This window comes from Poromitra crassiceps, assembly GCF_964638095.1.
Source record: "Poromitra crassiceps genome assembly, chromosome: 2".
Classification (NCBI taxonomy): domain Eukaryota; kingdom Metazoa; phylum Chordata; class Actinopteri; order Beryciformes; family Melamphaidae; genus Poromitra; species Poromitra crassiceps.
Window position 1 is genome coordinate 83,831,140 of NC_139624.1, and position 13,548 is coordinate 83,844,687.

At 43.9% G+C, this 13,548-nt stretch overlaps 1 protein-coding gene across 1 annotated transcript in view; it reads left to right on the forward strand.

Annotated features, from left to right (window-relative positions):
* The window catches only part of LOC310800708 (uncharacterized protein), a gene marked incomplete at both ends in the record, with an annotated part of 61,246 nt that overhangs the window by 18,565 nt on the left and 29,133 nt on the right, over positions 1-13,548 (forward strand). The window contains 3 exons of the mRNA XM_083663322.1: positions 1,959-2,062; positions 9,043-9,197; positions 10,040-10,211. Of these exons, the coding sequence (XP_083519448.1) occupies positions 1,959-2,062; positions 9,043-9,197; positions 10,040-10,211 (431 nt within the window). The remainder of the gene's footprint in view (positions 1-1,958; positions 2,063-9,042; positions 9,198-10,039; positions 10,212-13,548) is intronic.

A 13,548-nucleotide genomic window follows, 5' to 3' on the forward strand; every position in this document is an offset into this window, starting at 1 on the left:
GACGGAATTTCATCAAATTTGCCTCAAACATCGACTTAGACTCAAGGATGATCTGATTAGATTTTGGTGGTCAAAGGTCAAAGGTCGAGGTCACTGTGACCTCTCCAACGCCATTTTCAAGCTTGTTAACGCGATATCTCAGGAATGCCTTGACGGAATTTAATCAAACTTGTCTTAAACATCGACTTGGACTCAAGGATGAACTGATTAGATTTTGGTGGTCAAAGGTCAAAGGTCAAGGTCACTGTGACCTCTCAAACGCCATTTTCAAGCTTGTTAACGCGATATCTCAGGACTGCCTTGACGAAATGTAATCAAACTTGTCTCAAACATCGACTTGGACTCAAGGATGAACTGATTAGATTTTGGTGGTCAAAGGTCAAAGGTCAAGGTCACTGTGACCTCTCAAACGCCATTTTCCAGCTTGTTAACGTGATATCTCATGAATACCTTGACGGAATTTCATCAAATTTGCCTCAAACATCTACTTAGACTCAAGGATGAACTGATTACATTTTGGTGGTCAAAAGTCAAAGGTCAAGGTCACTGTGACCTCTCAAACGCCATTTTCAAGCTTGTTAACGTGATATCTCAGGAATGCCTTGACGGAATTTAATCAAACTTGTCTCAAACATCGACTTGGACTCAAGGATGAACTGATTACATTTTGGTGGTCAAAGGTCAAAGGTCAAGGTGAGCTCTCGAACGCCATTTTCAAGCTTGTTAACGCGATATCTCAGGAATGCCTTGACGGAATTTAATCAAACTTGTCTCAAACATCGACTTGGACTCAAGGATGAACTGATTACATTTTGGTGGTCAAAGTTCAAGCTCACTGTGACCTCTCACACACCCAATTTCCAAGCTCTGTAACGCAACATCACAGGAGCGCCTTGACGGAATCTCTTCCAATTTGCCTCAAATGGCGATTTGGACTCCAGAATGAACTAATGCGGAGGCATAAGTCCGCGTTGCGGTCGTTCTAGTATTCTATAAAAATAACATATTTTGGATGATCAAAATGAGGTGGTTACCTACCGTTTGACCTCCCACTTCAGTTGAAAGAGTGTCACGGCATTATTCAGCTGACACAGAAAACTGAGTTTTCTTTTCAAACTGTTCGCCAAACTGTTTTGTTGTTGTTCTCTTCCTGGGATAGTGACTCCATGACCCGCCCTACTCTGCCTCTGATTGGTTGGTACTCGTGATTGCCTTTCGTTGGGTTGGTTAGATTTAGGCAGGGGACTGATGATTGGTTAAGGTTAGGGTAAGAATATCTGGGTCAGCTAATCAGAGGCAGAATAGGGCGGGCTCACTCTGTGACAGACTTGAACTACGGCAAGCAGCAAGTTATGGAAATATTATAATATCAGTGAGAGGGAAAAACCTTTATGAGCGTGTGAAATAGCAAGTGTGGTGTGTGCACGTGTGAAGAGGTTAAATTGCGTGACTCTCACTCTCAAAGGGTGAGACTTGGCAGCTCTGAGACTAAGATTTGTCATCTTTAGTGAAATTATGTCTGTCCTGTATGTCTTGTCACACTGCTCCAGAAAACAAATAGGGAAAAATTTAAAAGGTGATTTTCATAAAGTATACTTTATGGAAACCATTATACCATTATACCATTATACCATCCTCCTACTCTAACAAAGCTCTAACAAGAGCAAAGTGTCTAACTGACATGCTGCATTTTCAAAAATGAGAGGGAGAACAGCCCAAAATTGAGCATAGTTGGTTCAGACAGGCCATAACTTGAGTCTAGCTCAGCTCACAAACCCAGCCTACATCAGCTGATACAGTAGCAGCTGATCTCAAGCCAGCCCATATCAGCTGATTCCCTTCTATCCATTCAATTGAACTAACTTTGGTGCTATAATATAGTGGTGGGTAGCGGTGTCTCAGATCCTCCTTTGATCTATTATTGTCTTACTTTCTCCTTCCCTCCTTTCCCTTCTCAGTTTAATCTAGTGTGTGACCGGAGCAGTTTGCTTGAGGTTTCACAGTCCATCTACATGGCCGGTCTTCTGGTTGGAGCGCTGGTGTCTGGGGCAATGGCTGACAGGTTAAATATTTTATTCACCAATCTTAGTTATAACACCGTGCTTGACTTGACAGCAGTAAAGTTTATTTATGTACCGTAGTTCTTCATCGCAAGCATGTCTCAAAGGGTTTGACTTACCATATCATACATGTCGTACACATATTAACTAGCAGTATCCCAACACTAATATATCCCAATATTATGGGAATTATTTTGGAGTGAAGATATTCTCTACTGAATTTATCTTTAAAAACGTTGGAGATCGTTTCTCCACCATTTGGTACCACATGCCTTGTTCAGAAATTCTCCTCTATACTTTGCTACATTAACTTAATATCTAATCTTGGTAACATTCCATAATGACAACAAACATAATATTAATATGGAGGTTTACTTTCCCAAACAACCAAAGAACAAAGTTAATCCTGTGTGTCCCCTTTATAGGGCGAAGCATCGTTTTCGGTAATTTCCCATGACATCACAAACTGTTTCCCCTATGCTAATTAGTGAGGTTTTGCAAACATGTGATTTCTTCCAGCCAATCAGCACATACCATGCTTGATGACAGATAGTGTTGTCATGGTATCCGACCAATCAGCAAAGGCCTGGAGCAGCATGAACTTCATTGTGTTTCAGGAAGTGGAAAATCAGCATTTCTGCTTGTACCTTCTCTCACCAAAAAGTTCAGAACTTTGAAACTAACCATGGTAAGTTGATGAAACTCACACATTATACATTGAAGTGATGGTGCTAAATGATGAAATAGGTGTCATGTGTGCAGAATTAGTGAAATGTTTACATGAAAAACAGGTGTGCCCATACACGATCATATGCCCACATGTGGTAAAACTAGTGCAAGTGACTGAGGGCGCTTTCACACCTACCTCGTTTGGTCCGGACTTTCCAGTTTGATCCGAACCAAATGACAGGTGTGAAACCTCCCACGGACCATGGTGCGGACCAAAGACCGAGTCTTTGATCCGACCAAAAGAGGTGGTCTCGGTCCGGACCAAGCTGGACCAAGGTTCGCTTAAGTGCAGTGTGAAAGCATTTTATTGGAAGGTTCGCACTATCGGACCAATTACAGGAAGCTACAGCTGACTCGTCACTTGTCACGTTGCCAGAACAGGAAAACAGTGGGAAAAACGATGGCTCGCCTCCTTGCCTGTCTGCGTTGGTACAGTTTGCGCACAACAAGGGTGTTCATTTGGCGAATTCGAACTAATCTCGAGTATTGTGAGTAGGGTTGTGCGATATACCCGAAATACCCATCGTGATTGTTTCACAGTCAAACATCGTGATTAACGCCATCCGCTGCTGCAATGCACGTTAAAAGTAGGACAGCTGAGCTCTTCATGAGACCGACAGGCAGGCTACTACTCCTGCACAGAGCCAGGCGACTCAGCAGCTACTGCTGTAACAGCTAGCAGTAGCTAGCTGCTGCTGTATTTCTCTCTCAACTCTCTCCAGTCTCCTCAACTCTCTCTTATTAGGTTCAAAAGCCCACGTGAATCTAACGTTATATCCGCCAGTAATTCTGTCACTTTTCTGCCAGCTAGTTAAATTCAACACACACACACACACACACACACACACACACACACACACACATACACACACACACACACACGTTGTTGGTCAGGATCTGTAACGTTAACGTTAGCCTATTTGTTTTGCGCCGTTCAATATTGCTAGTGCTGTATCAACTTCAACTTTCACTTTGGAAACAGGTGAGTTAAATTCACAGTTGAAGACTTGTACTCACTTTGGGTTGAAAACAGGAAAGAACGTGAAGTTTCTTCTTTGTCTTAAAAGTTTTCACAACAAAATAACTGACTTCTCATGTGCGGGAGATGCCCCGGCACCATTAAACAAGCGCACCCCAGTGCAGAGAAGCACCGGGGGAGGGGGAGGGGAGGCTTCTCTGACTCTGAACTGGGTGCGCTCGTTTAATGCCGCCGGCGCGTCCCCCACGCGTCACGTTAAGTGGACTTGGTATATTTTATTATTAAAACGGCACAAATTTAAGAACAGCAGTTTGATCTGTTCATTCATTGTGGTGTGTACACCTGGTGTAAACCATCAACATAAATAAATAGGTGTAAACAAGGAGCAAATTCCTTGGAGCAGACGCTTCCGGGACGCTGACGTCAGACGCACGCTCATCCACAAGCCAATCAGTGGAGACGCAGCCCACGCAGGTGATGACGACAGGACGTAGGTCTGTCATGTTAAAGTCCGCTGGTCCGCTGGGATCATTGCAGTGTGAAAGCGAACCTTACTGGACCAAATGTATACAATGTAACAACAACACGAGTTTGGTTCGGACCTTGGTCCGGACTTTTAGGTGTGAAAGGGCCCTGAGTGTCCTTTTCCAGACATACGCTCGATACATCTAGTAAGGCATTAGTAAGGCATACTTAGGATTTTTTTTACAAATACGCCTCGTGCTGGTAAAACTAGTGCAAGTGACTGAGTGTCCTTTTACAGACATACAGTACGCCCGATGCATCTAGTAAGCCATACTGGGCCATCTAGTAAGCCATATCATTTAGTAAAGTGCTATTTTCCACTTAGTATTATATATTTACAATTGATATGTCAATCATGTTATATACCGTAAATTCCGGACTATAAGCCGCGGCTTTTTCCCCGTTTTTTGGCCCCTGCGGCTTATATAACGGTGCGGCTTATCTATGGATTTTTTCAGCAAACGGCCACTCGGTGACCTCCAAAATCGATGGATTTTACAGGTTACACAGCTTCATCTGCACATTTTATGTGCATTGCTTTGCTGCTTGTTTTTTTCGATTATTTTTTTGTAAAGCACCTTGAATTGCCTTTGTGTATGAAAGGTGCTATATAAATAAAATTTGACTTGACTTGACTTGACATCATTTGGCGGAAATCAACCGGCATCACGGTGAACATGGCGCTCAGCTAGACAGCTGCTACACCAGACCAAACAATATGTTTTAGCGATCTGATCTAAAATGAATAAGGTGACCAGAACCAACTGAATAACTTTAAAGAGTGGGGCGAATGTCTGCTGGAAAAAGCACAAGACTGAAAACCAGTAAGCAGAAAGAAAAGAGACGAAGCAATCACCGCCATGAATGAGGAAATGACTCACCTGCTGGAGGCTGGAGATACACGGCTTGGGCTTAACTTTTACTCCGTGAAACACTATCGATTAAGTCCGACATCGCTCAGAGGTTTTGAGCAGCTTGAAAACAAGTTTGAAAACGTGCAGAAGTCCATCCACTCACTCACTAAAGAAAATAAGGCAACCGTGAACAGAGTTTCTAATGCGGAAAAGCGCATCAGCGCAACAGCGGCGGAACAAGAGCTGAAAGTGAAACTGACGAATATCTTTTGAGTTGGACTGGTCAATAGTACTGTGAGTAACTAAAATAAAAAAATAAAAAACGGAATTCTCTCTTCTTTAGCACTCTTTCTAACTATAAATCCACTTCTGTTTTAATTTCCTCTCTTGCTCTCTTTTCACCACACCGCGGACACTGTGTGCACTGTAAAAAAAAACACAGGTGGTGTTGTGTTATGTTCTTTTGTTGAAATGTTAATAAATGGGAGCTTCCTCAAACAGCCATCTCTTTCCCGACAATCCCCTCTGTGCACGAACCCTTACATATGGTAATTAAACATTAAAACACAAAAAAAAAAAAAAAAAAAAAAAAAAAAAAAAAACATTAAAACACCTGCGGCTTATAGTCCGGTGCGGCTTATATATGTAACAAACAGGCAATTTGCTGCTGCGGCTTATACTCCGGTGCGCCTTATAGTCCGGAATTTACGGTATTTACAATGTATATGTCAATATTCTTTGTTTTCAGTAGATCTACACTTCACTGTTACTGTTTTCCTTCAAAAATAATTCAAATTGGGCTTGATATTGACTCAAAAACGTATACTCTTTTCTTTTGCAGTTGTCTACTCGGACCTTTTACGGAAAGAAACGGACTGTTGTTGTTCCAGCCCACCCCGCCATCAGTGACGATGAGGACTCCGAGCCCGAGGTGGACGATGACGTGGCAGACCCTGACTTCATCCCACCCGCCCACAACCTGGACACTCCAGGCCCGAGTGACATGGGACCCCTGCCAAGAGGAAGTGCGTGCGGCCTGCATTGGAAGTGATTGAGGATGTGGACGAGGACGGCAGTTACGACGAGGATGAAGACCAGCCAGCACCACAAGCCAAGATGTCGACCGAGCAGAGGAAGCTAGCAGCCAGACAAACCACTTGGAAGAAGGTTGACCTGAACAACCCAGCCCTGCCTGAGTATCAGCACTCTCCCCCTGACGTGGTTGACACTCCATTCCAGTACTTCAGCAGGTACTTCAGCCCCCAGGTCATCGAGCACATAACGTACCAGACCAACTTATATGCAACCCAGATGGACGTCAACACAACCTTCACCACCACTGAAGACGAGGTGATGACTTTTGTGGCTATCCTGATCTATATGGGGATTTGTGAGCTGCCATCCGTTGAGGACTACTGGGCAATGGAAACCAGGGTCCCTCAAATTGCAAACCTCATGTCATCTAAGAGATTCAAGATGATGAAGAGGTTTGTCCACTTCAACGACAACACTCAGCTCCCTGGCACCATTGACCGATTCTTCAAGATCCGACCACTGTTCAGCTTCCTGAATATTGCCTTCAGGAATGAGGCGCAGACCCCCAAGCAGTCAGTAGATGAGGTTATGGTTGCTTACAAAGGCAGAACAATTGGCAACCTGAGGCAGTACATCAAGAACAAACCGGACAAATGGGGATTCAAGTTGTTTGCCAGGGCTTCTGAGGATGGGTTCATCCATGACATGGTGCTATACCAGGGGAAGACAACGCTTGAGGCCCATGGTGTCCCCCTGACACCGGAACAAAATGCCATGGGTGCCACCAGCCAGATAGTGTCTGTTCTGGCAAGCACCATGTCATCCTCCACTACCACAGCCATTGCAGACAACGGGCCCTATCGTTGCAATCGGCGTAGAAACTGCGTTTAAGGCCTAGCGCTAGGCCACCTAGCGCAGTTAGTGGGTGTGGACCAGCGCACTCGCTATCTTGGTATCGGCGCTACACGCAGCCTCAACCATTATAACCACGCCTTTTAAGCGTAAAATTATGCATAGTCCGCTCATTGGAGAATTGCAGTAAAGAGTCACACTCTTTACTCTCACACAAGCTCCAATTCCTGGACAAATCCGGTAAAACCAGACAAAGCCAAGCGCTCAACACCCCACCCCCCCCCTCCCTTCATCCAGTCTGTCTGTCTCCATATATAGGCTATTATTCCATATTATTATGCTTCTCAAACCAATCTAACTGCAGTTTAAATACTGCAAGCATGTAAATACCCTACACTATAGCAAGATCAAAGTGAAAAGAATGTTCTAAATGCATCAGCTAGAAAAATATAGCCTATTAGATTTGTGAAAGTTTGTCCAGAAAGATATCATTTTCTCTCGCCTGCTGCAGGAAGGATGATGCACATAAATATACCCTACATTATGTAAAGTCATTGCATAAATGTGTTTTTATTGTAAAACTAAATGTGAAGTAGGGCCAAGTTATTGGAGCGGACATCACAGTATAGCACATAACAGTAGAAGCGCGTTACGCTGTCACTTATCTAAATCACGTTAAATCGAGAAGGGATATATATAGGCCCAGGAGGACATATATGTTTCACATAGGGTGGTGTTTTCATTTCAATGTTTTATTTGGTCCAATATTGAAATGTTCTAAAATTGCAGGTTGTGTTACCATTACACATTATTTTGGGAGCATGTAACCATATATTTCGGCTCATTTGGTTGCTATTTAGTAGCGAAATGGAGTACCACAATGCATGCTGGGACATGCCAGGCAGTGAACTTACAACTTCTTTTTCCTATGGAAAGTGTGTTGTGTCTGTCTGAGCGAGGGAGTCAGAGAGAGAGAGAGAAGGGTGACAGAGAAGAGGCAGAATCTGTCTGAGCGAGGGAGTCAGAGAGAGAGAGAGAAGGGTGACAGAGAAGAGGCAGAAGAGCGCTCCTCGCAACTGGCGCACTGAATAGGCCTGGTTTCAGAGAGAGACAGAGAAGGGTGACAGGGGAGAGGCAGAAGAGCGCTCCTCGCAACTGGCGCACTGAATAGGCCTGGTTTTCAAAAGCGCAAAGCGCTAAATTTACGTCAGTTGGGAAGATATCATTAGGCCGGCATTTAAGGCCGACACGCCCATTCTCGCCCATTCAGGGAGTGCGCCACGCCCATTCCGCCTAAAACGCATTTGCCAGCGTAAAGCCATGTTGATATCTTCCCGAGGCAGGCGCAAGGCACGTTTTTTTTGCGTTTAAGGCCTGTTTTAGCGCCGAAGGCCTGTGGGAGAATAGGGGCCAACTTCTTCACCAGCCTGGAGATTGTGCGGTACCTCAAGGAGAAGAACTGCAGGTACACAGGGACGGCCAGGGACAACAGAATAAGCCAGCCTCCACTCAAGTCCATCAAAGAGATGGAGAAAAAAGCTGTCCCTCGTGGTACATACGACCACATCACCAGTGATGATGGGATCCTGGCTCTGAGGTGGAAGGACAACAGGGTTGTCACTCTGCTGTCTACAGACATGGGGGTGGAATGTTTTTTCAAATAAAGTTTAAGTTGATTAAGTTTATGTTTATGTGTTTTTCTTTTTATATATATACAATGTAAAATTATACCTACAAGGGACAAGGAACCATAAATGGTAACATAATTTTTGGATACGATTTTACCTGCGACAGGCAAGGAACCATATATGGTAACTTCTTTGCCCTTGATTTGCAATATAAATATGACTTTTTTTTAAAGTCACGAATATAAAAGGCCTCTGGTAATAGCCTCCAATAACACTCTAGGGTTGAAATTTGAAATTTCCAAGTACTTAAATGAGTGCCCTATAAAGGGTTAAAATAATTAGGAAACACTGGCCTTAATGCTCTTCTCTTGTCTTTATAGGTTTGGTCGACGCTTTGTGGTCCTCCTTTCATTCCTTGGGCTAATGTTGTTTGGTGTGGCTGCTGCTTTCTCACCCAACATCTATGTTTACATGGTTCTTAAAACTTTAGGTGGCACCTGCACTGCTGGCATTATGTTGAACACATTTGTCATAGGTAGGTACACTGTTCACCTTTACTACAGTCCAACCTGAAATAATGCTTTAAATGTAATGGCCAATTGACTGAAGAGTGCAGGAGCCCACTGTGACCACCAGGAACAGAGTATTCAAGAGAGTATTTACTCTATTCACTCTATTTACTACTCATTCTAACCACTTACTGCCGAAGGTTTGGCCATAATCTCAAGCTATGTTGGCAGTGATTGCAATGATTAGGACAGTACTAGTCTCGCTGGCCAGCCTCCCCTCCCCTCCCTACCGTGAGAGGAGTCTGGCGCCGCAGGTCTCCATAATGGGATAAACCCTCCCCTGCTCTACCTGCTCTCCCATTGGAGAGACTGTTTCAGTTGCTGCCGGATGTCCGCTCCCGGCTTATTGCAAGCTCTGTCATTGGCTCCTACCATGTCAATCAGAGCAGCTTCCGCTCCCTCCTCCCTTTGTGTCGCTGTAAATAGTGCCCTGCCGCCGCAGTGAAAACAACAACACTAACTAGCTAGCAAGCTAACGGCAGAAACCTACACGCTAGCTCGTTGCTACACGCTGAAAACGGCAAGTTGGATTGTTGGAAACTATTTTCCAAGCGCACTGGCGCTAAGCGCCGCCCATCACAATCCCACTATGGAGACCTGCGGTGCCAGACTCCTCTCCCGGTAGGGAGGGGAGGCTGGCCAGCAAGACTAGGACAGTACAGATGAAGCTGATATAGTATGGGCAGGGAGTCACTGTTTTGATTTTGGACATTTAGCAAACCAACCAGAGACACATCTGAGAGGTTACAGGTTCATGTGTTGAGATGTAAACTGACAACCACAAATGTTTGTCTGTCTTGCTTTGAAGGTGCAGAGTGGACTGATGCCTCTAGGGTTGCGCTCTTCACCATTGGGTCCCACACTTTCACACCTATTGCGCTGATGGTGTTGTCAGGCATGGCCTATTGGATCCGTAATTGGAGAATCTTGCAGCTGGTGCTCTTCAGCCCTATGCTCCTGATCCTGGGAGTGCTCTACTGGTCAGTGCCACCTGAGACAGAATACTTGGACAAACATTTTAGGTGCTATGGTCTCCATCAGTGTTGCCAAAAATCATTATGTTATGCCCAAAGTAGCCTACTGGAGAAAATCGTCAGCTAACCAACAAATTACCTTTATGAGCAGCAATTACCTTTTTGATCTGGTTTTAGAACTTTCCACAGTAGTGAATGTATTTTAGCAGCTGACTCTGGGAAATCCAGCCTTCGATACAGCTGATCATTCCATCCTTTTAAATTGGCTCAAACACTGGGTTATTATCTTGGGCATGGCTGTGGTAACCTGACACTGCCAGATGGTTTATTTTCCCATAACCATTTGGGAACGAATCGCTCCTGAAACCGTTTCAAAGGGCAGGAACTTTCAAAAAATACCTGCCAGGTGATTGGATGAACCATCTGTTTATCATGGGATCGCTTCTCGCTGGCATCACACCAAAGCCAGCTGCCTCATAGGAGGCTGATTGGTTCAAACCAATAGATTGGAGCTTGGCAAGATGGCTGTGGCCTGGCTTTCCTCATCCTTATCCTCATATATAGAACTTTCTCTGTTGCCATTGGAGATCATCAGTAGCAACAATTTCTTGTGGGGTTCCCCAGGGCCCCATCCAGTTTTGAATTTGCATGCGTCCACTGGGTCACATAATTAGAAAACACAATATTAATTTCCACCTTTATGCAGATGATACTCAATTATACTATCAATTATACTCAATTATATTGGCCTGACGTACACGCCCGCCGCCGCAGCCCTAGATCCGGTCATCATCGTCCCAGCCACCTGTCGTCACTCTGGGCCATCTACCCACTACTCCTTCGCCTGCCTGACACCCTCCCCCCCTTCCCCGGCCTCATCATCACCACCGACCCCTATCCTCATCATCCTGGTCACCTGTCGTCACTCTGGCCCACCTACCCACTACTCCTTCGCCCTGCCTGACGTCCTCCCCCCCCTTCCCCTGGCCTCGTCATCACCACCGACCCCTATCCTCCCCTCCTCTCCTCTTGGTTGATGTCACCAATGCGGACTCATGGATCCTTCAGATCACCCTCGTGGAATCTCCCAATCTTTTTACCCCTTTTTCACCTAGCTAATTAGCTAGTATTCCCTGAAGTTACGAATCACTTAAAGACTATATTTTCTATTTATTTTTGGACTGTACCTTTTATATTTGCAACTCTCTTCCCTGATCTTAGGATCATTTAAAGACTACATTTTCATATTACTTTTGTTGGACTCCTATTTACATTTTCAATTTTCTGTTCTTTTGTAAACTTTATTTCCATAATCTGAAACTCTGTAAGGGACCGTTCGTTATTTAGGGAAGGGTCCACTGGAGAAAAATAGGGGAGGGTCATCCTGTTTTAAATTTAGTCTGAGGGAGGGTACACTCTCTTTAACTCATTGAGTGCCAGCCACTTTTGGAGAACGGACGCTCCCAGTGCCAGAGTTTCAGAGCGTTTTCAGTGATTTCTCGAGGCCCACAGAATATTGTGTGATATTACTATGTAAACACCGAACATGCACAAAGAACGATGAGACTCTCTTCTATCATCTGCAAAAAAAAGTTTATTGATATCATTTTCCGTTCTTTAGTTATCAGCCGGAGAAGATAGGTTGATTTCAGCAAAAACACACGTTTCAATTTAGAATCTGAGATATTCAGCCTTTTGTGAAATGAAGCATTTCAAGCACATCATTGACTCTGAAGCTAATATTTTCTGATGTAATGACACCTCAAAAATAATTTCCTTTAAATAAAACAGTGAAAACAAAGGAATTTTGTTTGGCCAAATAATATTTTTTTCCTTCTTTTTTTGAACGTGAACACATCTCAACCTCCAAGTGAACACATCTCAACCTCCAAGTGTATCTGTATTGTAGCGTATTGTATTGAGATCAACTTTGATGGCAGATGGCAACAGGCCCCCGCCCCCCCCCCCCCCATTTTTTTTTTTTACAATCGTCGCTGTTGTGCCAGGACCTCGAATGTCCCTTTTTTCCACTTTTTTACTTTTTGTCATAAATCAGTGCCATTGGTCACCCTTCACGTCTCTGTGTGGTTTTTATCAAATGCAACCAATGGATAAGCATTAAAACGAGCTTGTGAGTAAATCTCGTAATGCCATTCGCCCTCAATCTGTCAGTCAAACCTTGAAATTCATCCCCTACCTCCGTCTGTACCCCCCCACGCAGGACAGTAAACCCGGAAAAGTCACACGGCAGACGTGCTGTGTATTTCTCATATCGTTTTGACTAATCCTGGCTTCCTCGGACGTTAATAGATCAATCAAATGTTTTCCAGTTATTCCTAGGCTGCAAACTTGTTTTAACATGCAAATCGGAGTGTTTTCTGACGAGAATAAAGTAACGTTAACGCTACGTTATGTCAGACTGTTCTCATCCCAATGCCAAAGCCCCCGCCTCGGCCATGAGAGGCGAGGGGGACTGCTGCTGCGCGCGCCCCCCGCAGCCCGGAGCTTGGGGCTCGTGCATGAGCATACGACTCTCTCACGCCTGACTGGCCGGGAGATAGTGCTTCCAAGTCGGACTGATAATATAAACAACATCATTTGAGCTTATCCAGGTAAGATATTAATAAAGTAATGACACATTCAGCGGGAAACTAACTATAATTAAGACATGTGCCAACTTTGACAACGTTTGGTTCAGTATTTTAAGAGCAAACAGGTTTTTTTAACTTCCTGAAAAGTTGCTGTTTTGGAGATTCAAGGTCCTGGAACGACAGCGACGAAATGTAATAAAAAATATTTTGTTCCTTTCTTGTTTGGGAATGTTTCGGGAAATGATTGCATTATTGATATACTGAAAGCCTATTTAAATAGAATTATCAACAATAACAATCAAGGAAGTTACATGCTTGTAGGCTAGAGAAGAAGAAGAAGCGCGCATGCGCGCACATGTTGTGTTGAACATGCTATTTTAATAGCCTACTCAAAAATGCACCTCCCACTATACAGCAAAGAGAGGAGTCAATGTTTCTTGATATAATCATTGCCATTCTCATCAGAATAATTAGTCTAGTCATTAAGTTTGCTGATAATATTTATATCATGTTAAGTCTGTGTCATGTTAACTGGTGTATTCAGAGCAAATAGGGAGATATAGAGCATTATCATCATGCTATACATCTCCCTCTTTTCTCTGAATGAGTGAGAAAAGGAGAAAATACTGAATAATTACATCACAACAGTATCCTAATGTTAATTTAAAATGAGATATTCCTCTAAATATGGCAAAAAAATGTAAAAAAAAAAACGTAATTTTTTTTTCCGGTGGGGCTCGCACCGAGAGTCC